The sequence below is a fragment of the Teleopsis dalmanni genome, chromosome 1 (genome assembly GCF_002237135.1).
Source record: "Teleopsis dalmanni isolate 2A chromosome 1, ASM223713v2, whole genome shotgun sequence".
Classification (NCBI taxonomy): domain Eukaryota; kingdom Metazoa; phylum Arthropoda; class Insecta; order Diptera; family Diopsidae; genus Teleopsis; species Teleopsis dalmanni.
This window is the reverse complement of record NC_051846.1, coordinates 1,976,604-1,997,058: the sequence shown is the minus strand read 5'-3', so window position 1 is coordinate 1,997,058 and position 20,455 is coordinate 1,976,604. Positions and strand designations below refer to the sequence as shown.

The window sequence follows — 20,455 nt, the reverse complement described above, 5'->3', positions numbered from 1 at the left end:
ATTTTAAAAAGTTTAATAAATGAAGAAAAACTACAAAATATCAAAGACATTTTTATGCAAATAAATAAGAAGAATATTTTCTATTAAATCTTTATACTAAAATATAAACTACTACTAGTAATTTTTTCTTAGAATAAAAATAATTTATATAAATTTATAATAACTGTCTTAGACAAGTTTATTAAATTCTGTTTTAAATATATTCATAGAAATAAATATATAGTTTACCTAAAATATCTTATTTGGTAAAATTAATTTCAGTAGTTAATAAATTTTTTTTTCATCAAATATTATTTCATTAAATATTGAAAATAAAATAGAAAATTTAATTAAATATTTTTAACCGTTTTAATAACACATTAGTAGTATAAATGTATGTATAATATAATATGTATAATATAATAAATTAAATAATTAAAATAAAAAAAAATTAAAATAAATATTTGCAATTATTCTGTCTTTCTTGTTAAGTTATTTATTTTTTTTATAATTAAATTAAGAGTTTATTACAGATATTCCTCTATTGTTGGAGTACAAACTTTTTATATGGACCATCGGTTTGACATCTGAGAATAATAAGTATTGTTGAAATCAGATTTTTTATCTTGGAATGTTCTTAAGAGTTCACTGACCATTTAGTATTTGAATGAAATTAAAATGAGAAAGTAATTTAAAGTGTAATTTCATTAATATCAGGCTGAGAGAAAACATAAATAATATTCATGCCCAAGACATCATAATTCAATACTCTCATTCTCGCTCTTGGAAACGACGAATAATAACAGACAAGGTATTCTGTGTTGTTCATATCTTTGAGACCATAATTGATATGGATCTGTTAGGATGCTCTTGTGATGATTCTGATCGGTACTCTGGGGTCACTTATCTTTAATTGTGTGAGAAATTTTGCTAGTGTACTGCCAGATTCTTCTGCAAATAGTTTTGTTTCTAATTCAACAATCATCTTTTGTAGATGGATTTACAAAATCATTGACCTGACGAATAAAATGACACAAAAATTTGGTTATGGTTATTATATGGTGTAGTAGAACATTTATCCCTGAACACTGAGAAATCTCATTCTCCACGAATCTATATAAAATGTGGGTTATTACATTTTGAAACGCTTCATTTCATTTTTCATTTATTCACTAATCAGAAGAACTCAAGGGGTTACCAAGAGCTTTAAGTGCAACCTGACTATTTCTGATAATAGAAATTTGGATGTGCTCGCAAGTGACAAACATGATTGAAAAAAATTGCATACAATAAGTTATTTGTAAGTGGCAATCCATATTGACCATTATGGTACCAACATGTTACGCAGACTGTTAAATCACAACTGTCAATTTCCTGGTTTTGCTAATATTTTTAAACTATTTTGATAAGTTAACATAACATCTAAAGGTGGCATTTATTAGTGATCATCACTGTTGTGACGAGTTATAAATCATCTTGATTAAAATTTGATCAAAATTTCACTTTTACTTTTAATCAATGTTAAATTTTTAATACACATTAAAAATAAGAATAATTTAACATTTGACATGTTTGTGACTGTCGGCATAATATGGCTCCTAGTTAAAAGGTAATTAAATTTAGAAATTGAGAAATCTATGGTCATTTTAGAATTTTAAATTATAAAAAATGAATCAATAATCATAAGTATGAGAGTAAAAAGAGACAGAAAAAAGTGTTCTTGACATACATCATATCGCAGCCAAAAGTAATACACGTAAGGCGTGAAGGATTTTGCACCCAACTTAGGTAAAAACATTTTTTTTGATTTTTATTATTAATTTCTTGATATAATATCCTTTTAACTACTTTAAACATTCCTAATAGTGCATTGTGTCAAGGTCTTGACTTACTGCGAATAAGATCTCATCATTTGATGAGTATAGGCAGATGGTTAATCAATTCGAAACATAAGCTGATGTCCATAAAATGGGAGTACGAAAGAGCATGCCAAAAGAAATGGAAAAATCAAGTCTATAAGTTCACCCAGATCTAGGTTATAATACTGTAATATACTGTAGAGGCTAAATTTACAATCTGTAAATTGCAATTATAAAACTTATTTAATAATATTCAAGAAAAACGTGTGGTAATAAAATTTTCTATCCTTAGGCAGGAATAATATTTAATGTGTAGGTAAAATGTTTACATTAAGTATTTTTATAAATTTTATTATTTTGTAATTGATACTGTTTCACAACTTTAATTAATAATTGTAATTAATTGTTAATATTACGTAAAACTACATGTAATTTTATTGCCTTTATCATATAAATCTTTAATTTTGAAATGGAAATTTAATTCGCTATTCACTGCAAGAGATGATTAAGTGCAAAATCCTTAAATTATGAAATTTCAACAACGCAATCTGACGCATATCGAAAAATTGCATTCTCACGTGTTGATTGCACTGCATTGACTTGCATGCCTCAATGCACGGATGCAATAACTCATAAGGAAATACAAGTAACAGTTGCGTTGATCAAAGGGACTTTAAGACAGCTAAGCGCATAAATTTTACTAAAGTGATTGCACTTTCAAGGATGATTTCGGTTACCTTACAAACTTAAAAAGTAACCCAGAAACAAGAAACAAGAAAGAAGAAGTCGAAAACTGAGCTAAGAATAATTTGTAGAAACTAAGTTAAGTGGCAACTGCGGGTCATGAATATGGATTTCAGAAATGGTACACTATAATGGGTACAACATATAAGAAGTTATATAAGTTCCACAATATATTAGTGCATATACTCGTATACATCCTAATGGAAAAACCGAGAAATGGTTTAATCATCAGTAAAGTCATTAAAATTCTGTTTATAATTTTTTAAAGAAATGAATGAACTTACAATGAAATTAAGTAAAATAAAATAAAAAAAAAGTTTAAAATTAAGGTATGAGGATAAAGTACTTCGTTTTTATTATTTGCAATATCTTTTAAGGGCTTCCTACGCATACAAGATATGGCTTCTCTTCTTCCGAAACTAAGCGGTTAACATTCGAATGTAGGTCAAATGTTTCCAACGTAAACAATCTTTTTTTGTTACGCTTATAAAATTAATGTAATAAGGATGTGATTTCTTTTTTTTTTCGTCATATACTCGTATTATCATTCTTTCGCCGAGATGAACAGATTTAATTATATTGTACTGTATATATGCGTACGCAGTGCCTTGGCAAGAGCGCTAATCATGATATATTCAAGGTTAATGTCAGCAATTCCAGGCAATGTTGATTGCGTTGACAACGGCAACATTGCTAACATTCGAAAGAAGAAGAAGAAGAAGCGGCAACGTCACAAGGCACGTCTGTAGACTTTTTACGAAATGTGATTCATTTGATTTCATCCAGAAAATTAAGAAAAAATGAGTCATTTAAGTCTTATAAGCTGCAGCCAATATAAATCAAATCGAATAAGTTAAATTTCACAGAATAATGTAAATTGCACAAAATTTAATGAAATTAATCAGGAGCAAATCTGGTTGATATATTTTGTTACAAATGTTATTAATTTTATTTAATTAAATTGCTTATGTTTATATTAATTTGCTTAATTAATGCATTTTGACGTTAAAATGCGATAAAAATGGTTAGGTATTCAAATTTAATGTGCAATAAAATCAAAATGCAAATGAAGTCAGTAAAACAGTTCACAAATCAACGATTCAAATTTATGAATCTTTGATTGAAAATATATCAAATGGTTGAACAATAAAATGGTCTATATTTAAGGTATAAAGTTAATTTTATTTGTTTTATTATATGTTTAGTAGAGTTTAAACTGTTTTATAGCTGAGGTATGAAGGTGTTAATTAACCTTTTAAATCATGTAAAATTAGTTGTGATTATTACAATCTTCTGTATGGAAAAGTTAAACAGGTATTTAAATTCTACTTATATATAGTGGAATGAAAATCTAGGGTATAAGTTTACTTAAACAATACAAATGCGAATAATGAATTGAAATATTAAATTATAAAAAGAAATAGTTTATGAGATTACGGACTTAATTATGACTGAATTATAAAAATTTAGTGAATAAATACTACTGGATGATCCAGACATATATCAACTAAAACAACAATTAGTAGTTTTACTGAATTTCATATCTGCAATTAAAATTATAGTTATAAAATAGGTATAGCAAAAAAAATTCATTATTTTCCCATTAAATGACTTTAGTTGTTTGCATCCCGCGTTGTATAAATCCGATCGGGTTACATGAAATTAGAAAAATGAGATTTCATAGTCTAAAACCTTTGACAGTTTGGTAATTGGTAGATTCTGCTGAAAATGTGAAAAGTATTTTTGGTCGTAAAACTGTAAAAGGTAATCATGCGCCATTTTGGTTTCGTCGATCAATCTTTTCCTCGTAAAAGATGCACCACGAACTGGAAGCCCAATTTTCGAAAATGTCAATAAAATCGTGAAAATTGTCGAGCACTGTTTCGAATGACTTAGAGATTGACTGAAGATTGCACAAAATACCGTTTGGATTCATTTGAATAAGGCTTGATACAAAAAGAAGTTATATATATTGGTGTCACACAAGTTAACACAAAAAAACCTCATCGATTGAATTTCTATCTGTGAATCGCTGCCGAATCGCAACAAAATCGATCCATTAGTGGAGTGATTGGTAACTGGTGATGATGATCTCTTACGACAATATCAAGCGAAAGGGTCTCGGCAAAACGTGGTGAGTTGGCTAAAATGGTATTCAAGGCAGGATTGATCGCTAGGAAAGGTTTTGCTGTGTATTTTGAGGCATTGTCAAGGAATTATCTACTATGAGTTGTTCCTGTATGGCAAAACTCTTAAATAGCAACTGAACTGTCAACAATTGGACTTGCATTGTCTGAAGGAAGCAATCGTCCAGAAATGATCAGTTTTGGACGATAGGAAGGGAATTGTGTTTCATCAGGACAACTCCAGCAACAGACTTCGATAATAACTCGCTAAAAGCCCTGGTAGATTAGTTGGGATGTTCTTATGCATCTACTTTATAATCCAGACTTGGCACCAAGTGGTTACCATCTGTTCCTGTTCATCACGAATGATTTTTCTGATAAAAAATTTGCTTTTGAAAATCTGTTTTCTCAATTTTTTGGCAACAAGGACAAAGGGTTCTATGAGAGAAGCATAATGAAATTGCCTTCAAAATGGACACAAATTTTTGAACAAATAGGTGCAGCAAAGAGAATTAGTTAGTTAGAATGATTTGATTTTGGTCAAATATTGAAATTGGTTGTACATTTACTCTAAAGTGTTAAGTTCATGGCGTACAATTAGGGATGCTGTGATAAATGTCATTGTTAAATGACTGATTAGTGAAGTTGCACGAGATTGTTGAACTCACATTCATATCACACTAATTTTAATTTTACACCTATTATTTGATATGAAAATTCTACCGGAAAGATATACTTGATGAGTAAGTAGTGGTGAATCTTGAAACAGTCTGGGTGATAGTTTCAAAGAAATTATATGTTATTTTAAAGTATTCTAACTAGAATTTTGCTATTACATATTACAGTTTGTTTTTTATTCTATTCACCAGAGGTAAACGACAACCAAAACAATGGACTGGATCGAGTGCACCAGTAAAAATTGTGAAGTCGGCTGGAAATGTGATGTTCACAATTTTTCCCAATGTACGCGGTAAAAGCATAGCCTTTATAAAAAATCTTTTAGATCTGTAAACAGTTAACAAAATGTTTACTACCATGTTAGTATGGTCTATATAAATAGTGAGGTGTGGGATTGAATTATGGCACATTCATGATTTAACATCACTGGTATGTTAAATGAAATGTTTTCGAATCTAACCATTTTCAACATTTTATATCTCAATAAATAATTTCGAATAGGTTTCTAATAAAATTTTTTTGATTGGAATCAAATTTGTTGTATCAGAATTACATTTATTACATCTAAAAATTATACTCAGATATTAAATTTTTATGTGCCTTAAAATATTTTACTTATTTTATAAATATTTATTACCAAATATAATTCTATTTTGTCCAATTTTATTCAGCATATATTATAAATTATATATTTATGTACTACATATACATTGCGGAATATTTATGCATACAATAAATACATGTATTTGAACAAATTTGCATTTATATTTATATTAAAAAATAAACCAAGATTATTTCTGACGCATATTTAATTTCGGATTTTTTGTTGTGGTTTGAGTATTCGATAAAGGTCGAAAGGCTTATGACACGAAAATATTGAAAAATATTTTAAAAATTGATTTATTTTTGGATATTTTTTATTGCCAAACTCATGTTTTAAATTCATCAAAAATTTAATATCATTTAATCATTCTTTAAACAAACAAAAAAATTTGAATATAAAAAAATATTAGTGATGAAAAAAAATTCCAAACAATTACATGTGCCAGTTCTTAATTTGGCATTAAATATTATTTTTACGACTTGACGCCTTTTTATTTCAAATATAATATAATTAAATTTTTAAATTTCACAAATGACATTGTTTTTAGACAAAATGACACAAACAATAGCAACATTTTTAAAAGGAAAATTTTTGTTTCGAAACATTGCTATTAACTATTGTTGCCTATCTTTATTTGGCTTTTGACATAATCGGATTGTCTTCCGTTAGGTTGATGGAGAGATTCTACTTCCAGTTATTTTATTTAAGCAATAAATTTTATTTAAAAGCAATTTAGGTTTTGATCCTACTTATTTCCCTTACTTTTACCAGTATGACATTACATTTGGTTTAGGCTCTAGGCGGTACAATTTATTTAAGTTCCGAGTATGTGTTACTTATGAGTATGAGTAACACAACATATAAATAAATAACCGATTGAAATTATTGATTGAATAAATACTTTTTTAATGGTGGATATATATAAGAGCACTATTTAAAGCAGTAATTATATTAAGTTAGTAGATTTATTGCTTTTTATTTGATGACTTTTGGAGAAAAATTTAGTAAAACGCTTTAAATGTGTAGTATTTTAACAAAATATTATATATATATATGGTACTTATATAAGTTCCAGATTTAAATATAGACTATAACCACTATATAACATTTTATTGTGTATAGTCATATAATTTGAATTTCATTACAAATACTTGGGTGTTCAATAAATTTTCAGAACGCAATCTATTCGTTCATAGTAGAACTAAGACTTCAGCATTATTTTAATAGTTCATCTTTCATGAGAATAAAACTAACATTTTTAAGTGATCTTTTTACTTATTTTTTGTTTACTAGCTATTTGAAGTTGAAGTGGCAGTGGATTTTTTAACAACGGAAAAGCTTAAGCTCCTTGCAGTATTCGAAATCCCTTTGAAATCCCTTTCCCTTTTTAAAGGCAATAAAAATGTCTATCGATATAGGTAATAATTTACATGAATCTGCTAATAAGAGCAGTTAGTGAGACAGCTTAAAAGTAAAAGTTTTGAAGACGTTGGAGGGATTGAACTCGGGTTTTCGGCTTCGAAGGGAGTTCATGTCCAGAAATTGAAGAAGAAGTAGTTACCGTAAGCTTTTTAGGTCACAAAAAAAGTTTTGTGGATAGATAACATTAATTAGGTAATACAAAAAAATCGGTTTATTTTTTAAATATTTTAAACGAATTTTATGTAAAAATAAAAAAAAAACGGTTTTTTGTTTCACAAAAAAAAACTATTTTCCATCCATCCGGAAAACCACTGCAGAGACGAAATTCATCAACCAATCGTTTAACTGAAGTTGAGGGAGACTTTCTTGAATGATAAAGCCATTTCTCAATTTAAAATCTTCATTTCTCATGACAAGACCATATGTATATAAATAATTTATATTTTAGAACAGTTTGACAACATCTAACAATTTCGTTATCTCTGTATTTCTGATGCAGTTAACTTATACATTATGGGAACTATCGTGTGAGACTTTTACAAGAACTATTTGTGACTAGAGACAAAAAGAGTTTAAATAGAGAAAAATATTAGAAAAACGATAGATTTTTCATTTGAAATGATGATTCAAAATGAAAATTTATAAAATGAAAAAAGTTTCGTGAAAGGCCTGATAAAAAACTGTTAATCGGTATCCTAATCGTAATCATTACAGTACACAGCACAGATGAACAACTGTTGACCAATGTTACTGTCAGATCAAGGTCAGGTCTGATATATTAAATTTATTTCGAATGTGTGGATAACAGAGAGCAGTTTTTTCATTATAACCTAGCATTAACAATTATTTTAAATAAATATACAGGCTGATATTGTATGGCTATGTTGCTTTGAGCGTAAATTACGTCTTTCTTTAAGTCTAAAATTTATTAAGAGAACTAAATATTGGATATGGAGAGGCTATATTATACCGTAACTATAATTCCCTTTTATTAATAAGTCCCAAGCACTTACTTGTACCCAAGATTTGTATCGCTCTCTAATTCAGTTCTACATTCTAAAAATGCTTACATTTATAAATGAAATCTAAGAAAAAATCCGAGAATTAAATGATTTTAATGAACTTACCTATGTTAAGAGTACTGAAGTATATAAATTTATATAATTTAATATTTTTATTTGCCCAATTTTGATTAAACTTTTAACTTTTATTGGCAGTTTTAGAACTTTAATTAAAATAAATTTAGTTTAAATATATTCAAATTAAAAACATTTAAAGAAACTCAAATAAGTTGATGAGTCCATATGAAAATTTAATTTCAAATTTTAATGAAAAATTATGAGATTAATTATATTTTGTTGTTGTATCTTTAAGATTCAAGAAACAAAGCCTTCATGAGCCTTTTTGGCTACTACACATATTTAAAGATACCATTTTTCCTTTCTTTTCTACAGAACTTGATGATAGAGCCGTCGGCATATGATTTGATTGAAATTTTCAATTATTTTTAAAGCTCATTAATAACAAACTGAGTTTCTTAACGCCTGTTAGCTCGAGAGAAAAACCATTGGTAGATTTTACTAAAATATTTCCTTCCAACTTATGAACATTAATTTCTTCATTTAACATGTAAAGCCTGTCAATTAAATAAAAACACTTGACCTTTATAATTATTGTTCAAATAAGCAAACTGTTGCTTCCCTTGTACAAGCAATTTAATACTACGAGTATAAACATTCAGGATTTTTTAGTAAAATTTAAGGCAATTAAATTGGAATGATTGTTTTTTAATAGGGATTAAATTTCCATTAAAAAAAAATTCATCAAAAAATTCTACAAATTTAATATTTATGTGATTTTTACATGTTGTGAATTTGGAAAACAATTCTCGTAAAATTTTTACTAGAGTTGACCAAATGCCAAAGAATGTATTTCATTTTTACGCCCTGCTTGTAATTTTATGTGTAAAAGCTATTCCCAATAGTATTAAAATGAAATTTTATTAATATTTTATAAAAAAAAAGTAAAATTATTTAAACAGTAAAATTAAATTTTTTTGTTTCAATTAAAAATCGCACAGCTTGGGGCTGCTCCATATGAAACAAGTTTATACCGATTTTTTAATGTTTTTCGTTTTTTGATTTGACCAAGAGCAACCTTTTGTGGTTGCGTTTTTAATACAAAACATGATTGTTTGTATGAATTTAAATTTAAAAATTATGAATGACTTTTGTAAAAGACTTTGATAAAATATTAAAAAAAAGAAGCTGTTCATAAACGATGGGCTTTTGGTTTTGACCAACATCTTTATCGCCACCATCATTGTCAGCTGGATCATCACCACATTGTGTTCGTTCATAAAACTTTGTCAGTTTAATGACCAAAAATTGTAAATTTGTTTACAAGTTTCATTTTTGACTTTAATTTTTCTTTTTGTTTAATTTTGGATTAAACAATTTTTCGGTGTTCATTTTGGTGGACCCGCTTGCAGCTTTCAAGTTCATTTCATTAAAATTGGTTTGGATTAAAAGTTGAATTATTTTAAGGTCTTTTTCCTTTTCATACAAGACATTTAATGCACTTGTAGGTGTTGTGTGATTACATATTTATTATTGCTAAACATTTTTCATTTAAAAATAATTATTTAAAAATTATTAAAATATTGAATATTGATGTGCGTGCACTTCACATCGCACTATGTCAGGTATTTCATATTTAATTTAAATAAGTTTTTACAAAATTTCGAAGCGAAAAATAAATTTCTTAATAAGATTTCTTCAGGTGTTGAAAGTTCAGTCAGCAACAGCAATAATTTCGGTTAATAATTGTTTACCTTATCAGTAAGACAGTCGATGTGGAGATATAGTGCTTAATGCTTGTGGTGCCATCATTCCTTTCGTAAGCGGAATTCCTTTTAGTTATACTTCCTTTTTTGTTGGCTTTATGCAATAATAATCTTTGAACAGCAAAGTACAAAATCCAAAATATTGTTGCAGACATCGAAAAAAGCCAATCAAATTGGTAATCAAAAAAAAAAAAAATTGATCAAATTACTGTCGCAATCCAAAAATGTCTGTGAAGTTACTACAACAATCCATCGTTTCAAATAAACACATGCTTGCATTTAAAATAAATACTTTTTGATTTCACTTAACTCTTAACAGTAAAGAAGATTGAGGAAGATTTGCATATCCTCATGAGACAGACCAAAAACTGTTTAAAATTAATACACATTTAAAAGAGATTACGATACAAGTACATCTCTCCGGAATATTAAAATGAAGCTAAGTTAATATTCTGATGCTATTTATAGAAATTATTCTGATTATCTTTATAATTTCCTTTCACTACTTGAAAAGTAACTGATTTCCATTCTAAACTATATATTCTAAAGTATTCAAGGGGTACATATAGATGCTCTTTCAAATACATATAATTGATCTAAAGCGTTCTTTTTTATGTTGATTTCAAATAGATTTGTGTGAAGAATCCTGTGATAGTTGCTGCCGCAAAGCCGATGTAAAAAGGACTTACTACACCTACTCAAGGACTTACTAAAGGACTCTATGCTTGTCACCGATAAACAATAAAACTTGTTCAGTTTCATGTTTCTGATTTCAGATAGAAATATGTGAGGAATCCAGTGATAGTTGCTGCCATAAAGCAGATCTTAAAAGAATTCACTATACATGTGACGTTTAAACGTCTTGAAAGTTTGTGAGTACACCTATAAACAATAAAATCAGACACTGCGCTGCCATCTATACTGAGCCATCCCAACGAACTTAAAATTGTTTAAGAAATCTTTTTAATTTTGACGAAGTTTAGCCATAAACTGACATGGGTTCCAAAGTATAACAAAGTATATAACTAGGTAAAGGTGAAGAATTAAGTTTCTGATTTGAACCACCTTTTATAAGCTATTATATGACCAATTATATATACCGCAACTACTTTAATGATGAGGTACCATCTCTGATTTCTGTTCTACATTTTATATTTATTGAAAGCTGAAACTTATTATATTTTGCAATGGAATATTTTCCAATGGAATAGTTATTTCTATTTCTATTTAATATTTATAACATTTTTTTAGGCTATTCAAAAATTCTATTCATATTGTTCTCTTATTCTTAAGTACATAAAAATATTTAAATATTGGATTAGATAAAGTTTACAGCATAAAAGATTTTTATTTACTTCGTTCCTTGGCCATTTAAAAATAATATCAATGGGAAATATGATCTTAAGCCTGATTATGTTGCTGTAGTAAACTATTAGTTTTAGTTAATATTGCAGTAAATAAACACAATCCAGACCAAAGGCGATAAAAACTTAATATAGAATTCGTATTAAAAAAAGACTGTAAAGTACACATTACTGAGCCCTTCCAACAATTTTTACGATGAAAAAGAGACAGGAGAGCCTCACATTTATTGCAGAGTAATGTATGGAGATTCCTTCTACTTCTATCCAGCTCACACATAATTAATCCAAATACAAAGAAACTTTGCAGCATTTGATAGGTCAGGGTTGGTGAATTTTAGATAGTTTCGAAGGTGAATTCAATTACACATCTCATACTTTATAAGTATTGATTATAAGTATTTTAGTCCATATTAGATTATTAATTTTTTTTTATTTTCAACTAAATGAAAGGTTATAGTGTGTTATATTATGGAATTTTGAAGTTGTTAGTAAAGGTTCTCTATAGATAAATTTTTGAATACTGTTCAAAATGAGATAAGAAATTTCATTTTTATTATATAAAATAAATTATATTTTAATATATTAATATCACAGCATAACTCATTTTTTCAAAACACTTCTTCGGACGTTTTCTCCACAGATCTTGTTAAAAAAGCAGTAGGTAGCTTGCTTCAGAGTCCGATTACAAGAAAAGAGTGTATGATAAAAGAAAACCTATAATAAAGTAGCAATAAATTAAAGATAAATAAGAACTTTTTTGATATATAAGGTATAACGCAAAAATGATCAAATATTATCGATAAAAAAAATTTCAAACTACCATAATATTAATTTCAACTCAAATATGTACATTTATTTAAAAGGTAATTAAAGTGCAATGCAATTACTTTATGAGATGATTTTAAGAATTTATTTTTAAAATTATTATAATGATTTCATCTGTAAATACTTTGCTTTGTGCATTAATATATACGAGTATATAACATAAATAGGTTTGAAGTAGCTTACATTATAATTGTTATTTATATAGAAATTTAATGGAATAAAATTTTTTTTAATTTATTAATTTCCTTCACCTTTTATTATCACTGAGTTTTAATTATTTCCATATTTTATATACTAATGCCTTAAACAAGATGTCTGTTATCATTTGCCATGGTGTCAAACTAATAATATAGTAGATAAGAATGTACGAAAAGTTGAAAAAGGACTATAAAGTGATGCAGAATCATTCCAAGTTCATGTATTATTATAAATGAAGAAACGTTATATTATAAACGTTTTGTACCCTTTAGTAAATTGAGCAGTTTACATAAAGTTTATATAAACTTTAGGAAAAAATTAATTTGCTGACGTCAAACTTTTAAGCAATCTAATTTATTTGCAGTTCACAAATACAGAATAAATAATGACATATGAAGTCACGTATTTAACATAACATCCATTTGATCTTCTAACCACAAAGAAACGTGCCATTTGGATTTCAATATAACAAACGACCTAACAAATAAATTACCTATTAGAGAAAAGTAAAAATATCTTGCACAGAATTAATAAGATATATTTATGTTTATTTGAAACATGGCCCGGTTTAGTAAAACAAGGTGTGACAAAATATTCAAACTATATTTAAATTGAAATATATTTTTAAATTCGAAGAAATATTAAAATAAGAATATATAAAAAAATAAAACAAAAATTATTATAATCATTATGAGCAATATGTAATAAATATAGTAAAATATACATATCCTTCGATACTCGGTGTGCTTAAAAATTTACTAATATAATTTTTATCTAATAAATATGTTTAAAATGTAATAAATATTTTATTGAAACTGTCTATAGAATAGATTAGAAATTTTTAAATAATGGGCATAAAGTAAATAATAGCAAATATTAGATATATTTCTTTTAGAATACTTTTTAATACTCTTGTTTTCCTGCGTACATATATAAAACAAGACGTGTTTTAGTAAAGATGAGTTATTCATTTGAAAAATGCATATAAAGAGCTACAATCTCTCCACAATCCACTCAAACTAATAAAGAATAGCAAATTATCTGCTAAAACTCTGGTTAATGCAGCCTACTATTCTCACTAGATGCTAAATTCACTAATCGAAGCCTGTCATGAAAATCTTTGTGTAACACAAAAAATCTGAGCAGCAAAAACCGACCTAAAAGGTCACTCAAAATCAACTTGGAGCAGAGTGTGGCCATATTCTTAATGACAGCTCAATGCCTTGGTATAAAGGATCAACGGGCAATGATTCTTTATGAGTTAATCTGGCTGAATACAATAAATCTTTTAATATTTTTACATTATTTTGTTATCTGTTGATTGAAGAGTCTTGACAAAATATCAATCAGAAATGAACCTTTTGAGAAAAATTACTTATTACACAGTATGGAAATGTTAAGTTTTTCAATAAATTGATTCGAAGTTTTAATTCCGCTGAAGAGCAAATCAATTAAGATTAAAAGGCTAAATGCTATTAATTTTTTATTTTTAATTAAAAATTTGCAACATCGAGAAAAAATACATATAATTAAATTTTAACACTATTAAATTAATAATAAGAGTTCGCAAATTATAAATTTTTTGCAAATATGTGGGAATTGATTTATAATAGAAAAGAAATTAAGATTCATAAAAATAGTCAATGATAAAAAATTAATTAAAAAAATCAAAAACAATATACCTATGCTTGAATATTATAATATTTGAAGCATTTTATTTAAATTAATTTAAATTTATTTGTAAGTAAAATAACTTACAAAAATGATAAAATTGTTTTCAAAAATATTTAAAAAAAGATGAGTTATTGATAAATAATCATATTTTTCGAAAGTAAAAGTTTTTTCTTTTTTCCTCATTTGGTAATATTTTATACAGCATACAGTAACGTCTCAATTGCAACTGAGAATTGACCTAAAAATACCCATGGAAATTATTATTGCAGGAGCAAGAGGAGGAGAAAAAGATTTTATTTAATAGAAAGATAGTCTTACATGAATCATACATAAGAATTGAAAAATAAAACTATTTAAATAATTATATATTGTTAACAACTTTGCATTGGAAGAAAAAGGATGATTAAAACTGTATATTGAATATTCATTGGGGACACCAGATGCGCAATATTTTTGGTAGACATTGGTTTATAAAAGTCTGAATTTTGGATTGGATTGCAGTCCAAATATCTTCTATATTTTATTTCCATAAAAAAAAAACTGTCTTTTTATTATTATTGACTATGTGACATTTTTTAGAGATGTGTAGATTATCAAAGTTTCATATATTTTTAAGTTGAATAAAAGCACCGGTAGACTTATTGATTCTGATAATAATATTCTTCCCTGCTCTGCTTTTACTTGTTAGCTTCGCATTGAGGTATTATATTTTATATATGCTAATGGAGAGAGTTAGATTTAAAAGGGCATTACTAGCCTTATTGGTTAACGTCTTCCTCTGTTCCACTTTTATAAGTAAGTTTCATATCGGTTTGATTCAATGTTATATATGACAGCAGAAAATTTGTTCGAAGGGTGATGAGTACAAAGTACTATGTTTTCTCACAACTAACGTGGACTTGAACGGGTATATAAGAGCTATCTAGGGATTACCTTGGACAAAGTGGGCAAATTTGTGAGCTGCTTACGCCGCTATAACAAATATCATTACTGACCATTTTAAAGTGAATGACAATCAGTGACTTTTGTCTAATAGGAAGAATGGCTGTGCATCCGCTGAAATCATGTAAAATTTGTAAATTTCAGAATTTGAAAAATGTCATTTATATATAATTTCAATATTATTAATTTAATTTAATTGGATTGCAAAAGTTCTGCTAAAATTTTGTTTCAAATTAGTATATCTTCTATAAGCCCCAAATTTTTCAAAATAAAATAACTTCAATGCTTACTGCATTAGGAATTGATTATTTAAATAAAATTTGTCTTTCTTTTCTGCGTCTTAAATATATAATGATTTTAACATATTTTCAAATTATTTGAAAACCAAATTTCATATTAATAAACATGTATCAATTAGTCTAATTAGCTAATTATATAAATATTCCGAAACTAGAATTAGTTCAGTTGGTGTCCTTGTAATATTTTTTAAGTCATAATTCATGAACGTGAAAAGAATTTGCAACTGTTTTTAATAAAAATTGCATACTCCTACATTCAAAAAGTAGATGTAGATTTTGATTTTGATTTCATATCTTATTTTTTGTTAACTTTAAATGTATCTGTGCATAAAATTTGAAAAATTCTAGAGAACTAAACACACAAGTATTGTATTATGTAACTATAGTTATATTTAGATGTGTTATCTAAAAATTTTTGAGCTTAAGAAACTAAATTAATGTTGATTCTCACTTTAACTAAAACTAGATTTTAATAATCCTGAGTTTGAGAACTTTTAATTAACTTGACGCAAATATTAATTTAAAACTAACTGTTAAGCTTCGTATATTTTTAAAACACAATAACAACTCTACAAAAACAACTACAATAAAGAATTATTGTTTTTTTTGTTTCTTTCTACTTTTTTAAATTAAATTAAATACAAAAGCTTAATTATTTAATTTTAATGTCATGCAACACATAACATGTTTCTTAATTAAAATAATAACAAAAAAGTTTTTTGCGGAAATAATATTGCTAATTCATAAAAAAGTTTCAAATAGTAAAATTAAAATTTTTTCATAAATAAATATTCAATTTTTATATTTAAAATTTAAAATTTGAACAAAATCAGAAATCTAAAAACTCGAAGAGTGGAAGAAAAGATGGCTACCTTCGCTTAAGAATTAAAAGCTAAAATATTTTAGTAGTTTTTGTGACAACAGGAAAAACTTGAATTTCCAAATAAAACCAGACAATATGAAAATTTTTTAATAGCAGCAAGAAGAAGAACTTAAAAAATATTTGGGGGACAGGTTTCGAGCATACATAAATTCTAAAATTAAATGCAAATTAAAAATCGAATATAAATTTTAGTTAATCGAAAACAAATCATTTTTCAAAATGGCTGCGAAACACACACGCGCACACTAACACCAAAGCGGAAATAAGGGTGGCTTCAGCTAACGCAAGCTGACACCTCGCAGAGCAGCTATAACGGAAACAAAATACGCATTCATTTTTGTTTTTGTTTTTCTCGATTTTCGCATTTGGAAGAGGCACAGCACAATTGGAAAGAAGTTAAGAGTTGAAGCTTATGTTGGCGTTGATCGTTCAGTGTTGAACAACGGTGAGTAAGAGAGGCGAAGTGCGTCAGCGTTTTAACTGCTTAATTCTGCACTCACTTGCTTATTGCTTATCACCGGTTAACTGATTTGCCATAAACTTGTTTCACATCTTCTTAATGTAGTTGTAACATCTTCTGGCTAACACGCACCTCACTAGCTCCACACACACACACATACATATATGTGTAGATCGAAAAGTTTAAGCTGCGCCAAAGATGCTCTTCGACACACGTTGCTGCGGTGTGTCGATCAAAGTCACGAACTCTGAAATCAAGATTCGTGTCTCGTCTGCTTTTGAAAATTTCGATCTTATTTCGCATTTTGCCAGTTTGTCTTGTTTATATTGCAAAGTTTTGTGCGGATCATCTTCAGTTCTCACAGATCGGTCCCAACGGTACGGTCTTAAGTTAAAATATTTTAAACTGTAATTTATATTTATTTTATTTATTTATTAAAATTTAACATTAATTTTAATTAACTTAAATTTAAAAAAATTTTACCAAAGAACATTTGTGTTGTAAAACCAAAGGATTAAAGGAGTTATACCCAAAAAATTATCTAAAAACACTACTGGATTATTTTATTGTGATTTTAATGGAACAAAGAACTTTAATTGAAATATATATAAATTATTTGAAAAAACTGTGTTAAGAAGTGTTTAATTTAATAATTGGATTTGCGTAATTTTTTTTCTTTTTAATATTAATAATTTTTTTTATTTTTTCTTATTTTTTCAAGATTTTAAAATAGAACTTTTAGAAATATAAAAATATACTGCGATTCCGTGTGTCTAGTTTAATTATTTGTAATTTGCTAAAATGGCGCGTGCAGTTCTTTGCATGGTGAGTGTCTATTGTTTACAAATATTAAATACGAGTATATGTAATAATTATGTAAAGTAATATGATACATATAAAAAGTAAATTTAAAAAAAAATTAAATGATATAAGTATAGATATTGGAAAACAAGTGACAACACAAAAATTGATATATTTTTTAAAAAAATAAATTATATTAATTAAAATAACATCAACAAAAGTTTGAAGATAGATTTCTTATTTGATTATTTACCTTATGTAAATATTCAGTCTTAATAGATACTTTAAAAGTGAGCACTAATAAGAATTAATATGAAAATAATAAGTAGAATTGAACTCAAAATAATATATTTCATTTTGAATAAATATTATATTCTTTAAAAAGAATTCTTCAAGATTATTCTTAGATAAATTATATTTAAATTAAAATATATTAATTTAATGAAATATTAAACATAAAATAAAACAAAAGCAGTATATATAGTTTTGTTTTTATTTTGTTTAATTTATATGAATAATCACGTTTATTAGATGAAATGATATTATACTATTCATAATATAGTATTATACTATTCATAATATAGTATAATACTGAAAGTATTTCACATGAAAAATTGATCTTAAATTATTAAAATCAGAATTACAATATATTTTTAAAAACCACAACTTCGCGGCATTTTCGGGATATATAGCTCGTTCTTATCTTTTTCAGTCCGTTACTAGAATTAACCATAATAGCATATTTCCTCACCAATGAAATATTTATCTTGATTTATTTGATAAATATTCGATTTTTAATTTGAATTATATTTTCTTAGAATATATTAGTAAAATCTTTCAAATACAAAACAACAGATATATAGGCGCAAATTTTTAAATTATTTAAAATTATATATAATACTTTTTGTCAGTAAAATAATAATTAAATCTTAAGTTTTATATGACAAGTTCTTAAAATTTTCTTTCTCTTCAAAATAGTTAAGAACTATTAATTTAATTTTCCGGAGACCGAATAACACTTTTGAGGTTAAGTCGCCTTTTGAACACAATCCATTATAACTGATTAAAAAATATATATTGCATTAAAAAATATGTTCAGTTATATTCGAATAAGTTTCAATAATTATTAGATCAACAGTTGATCCCTTTTTCAGTAAGAATTCTACTTATAACCTAATTTGCAGAAGTTGGTTGAGTAGTGTAATGATGAAGAAAACTAAAGAAAATTAGGAAATGAAATTAATAAAATCTAAGATGGTTTACACTTATGTTATTAAAGATAGTACTAAAAGACACAATAGTAAGATACTATACTCATCTTATTGAAAAGTTTTACTCCATTCTTTAACTAGTTTTATCTCTATAAATATATTGTTCTGTTAACTTATGTGTACGATTCACTTACTTATTAACCAACTTATATACCAGCTACATCAAATTCTCTCAAATAATTTGTATAATAAACTTGGGAATATAGAAAATGTATTTTATGCATCCCACAAATATGCTTTTTCATAAATCTTATAAAAAATCTTAATCCTATAATTCTATAACTAAGAAAATAAATTGTGTTATTGTTTTCTGGTTTTGCATATTTTATCTCCGCATTTTTGGTGTTGTTAGCTAGCACTTTTTGATTTTTCACGCTTTCTAGATGGTTTTTTACGTATCTTTTTTTTAAATATACATTTTCAATACATTTTATCTTTTTTGAAATATACATTTTCAAGTTGAATACTGATTAGATGCAGAATTGATGGTTCAATTTTGTAACTAACATGAGTTCAATTCACCAGTGAAGTACAATATTTGCCAAGAGACATTTTTATTATAGGATCATGACTTAAAATTGACATTTTTTTTTTCAACTATAAATTTCTAACGACCAGTTAAGTTAATTTAGAAATTTTTGTTCTCGCTTGCATATCCAACGCACCATAAAGCAACAGTCGCAGGCTACAGTAGCTAGTAGTAGTTAATGTAGGTCTAAAGTATCAGTCTTGAATTGCTGTGGTCAGCTACTGTGGCTCAATCATGCGTTGGGTAGAATCTTAATAATCAATTAAGTTAATTCTATCAGTAAGAACGTGGCTTCAACTATTTTAAAAGTGGCCTCTTTTCGAATGTCACAACATTTATTAAAGTTACTCCATTATGTCATTGGTATAAGTATTAATAAATTATTACTCCATATACGAGTGAAGTAATTTACAGTTTTTAAATTTCTATATATGGTTATCAAAAGACCCTCCAAGTGAAAATAATTTTCGATAACTTTATTATTAATACTCTTTCCATACACGAATTTCAAAACAGTTTAATTGTTAATGTTTTTATAAAATTTAAACGCCTTCATGGAATTACAAATTTGCATATAAAAGCACGATTTTGTAGATTTTTATCAGTTAATTTGTGACCAATTTGGTTGACTCTTGCATCTGCTCTTGCTTTGCAACATTGGTGATAAAAACTACGCATGCGCCAAGTCGTTTTCAACAGTATTTCGCCTACTACGAAATATTAGACATAAGAGAGCTCATATTAGAGCTCATCTGGCTCCGTATAAACTTATTAATATCGCACAAAGATTTATGGGTTTTCAGTTTGTTAGCTGCTTTTTTTACCTTTTTACTAAACAGTTTTTATTTGTTTTATTAATTTTTTTATGTCAGTTAAAATCAAAAAATATAAATGTATTTTACGCAAACAGAAATATATGAGATGCGAGTCATAGGCTAAAAATGTTTTTAGG

At 26.8% G+C, this 20,455-nt stretch overlaps 1 protein-coding gene across 8 annotated transcripts in view; it reads left to right on the top strand.

Annotated features, from left to right (window-relative positions):
• The first annotated feature begins 17,625 nt into the window (after positions 1–17,625).
• LOC119669581 (collagen alpha-1(I) chain-like) overlaps positions 17,626–20,455 on the top strand; it is a 34,745-nt gene continuing 31,915 nt past the window's right edge. For all 8 annotated transcript variants that reach the window (XR_005251619.1, XM_038079530.1, XM_038079529.1 and 5 more), the window contains exon 1: positions 17,626–17,727. Coding sequence is in view for 7 of the 8 variants with exons in the window: in XM_038079530.1 (XP_037935458.1) it covers positions 17,704–17,727 (24 nt within the window). In the remaining variant the exon portion in view is untranslated. The remainder of the gene's footprint in view (positions 17,728–20,455) is intronic.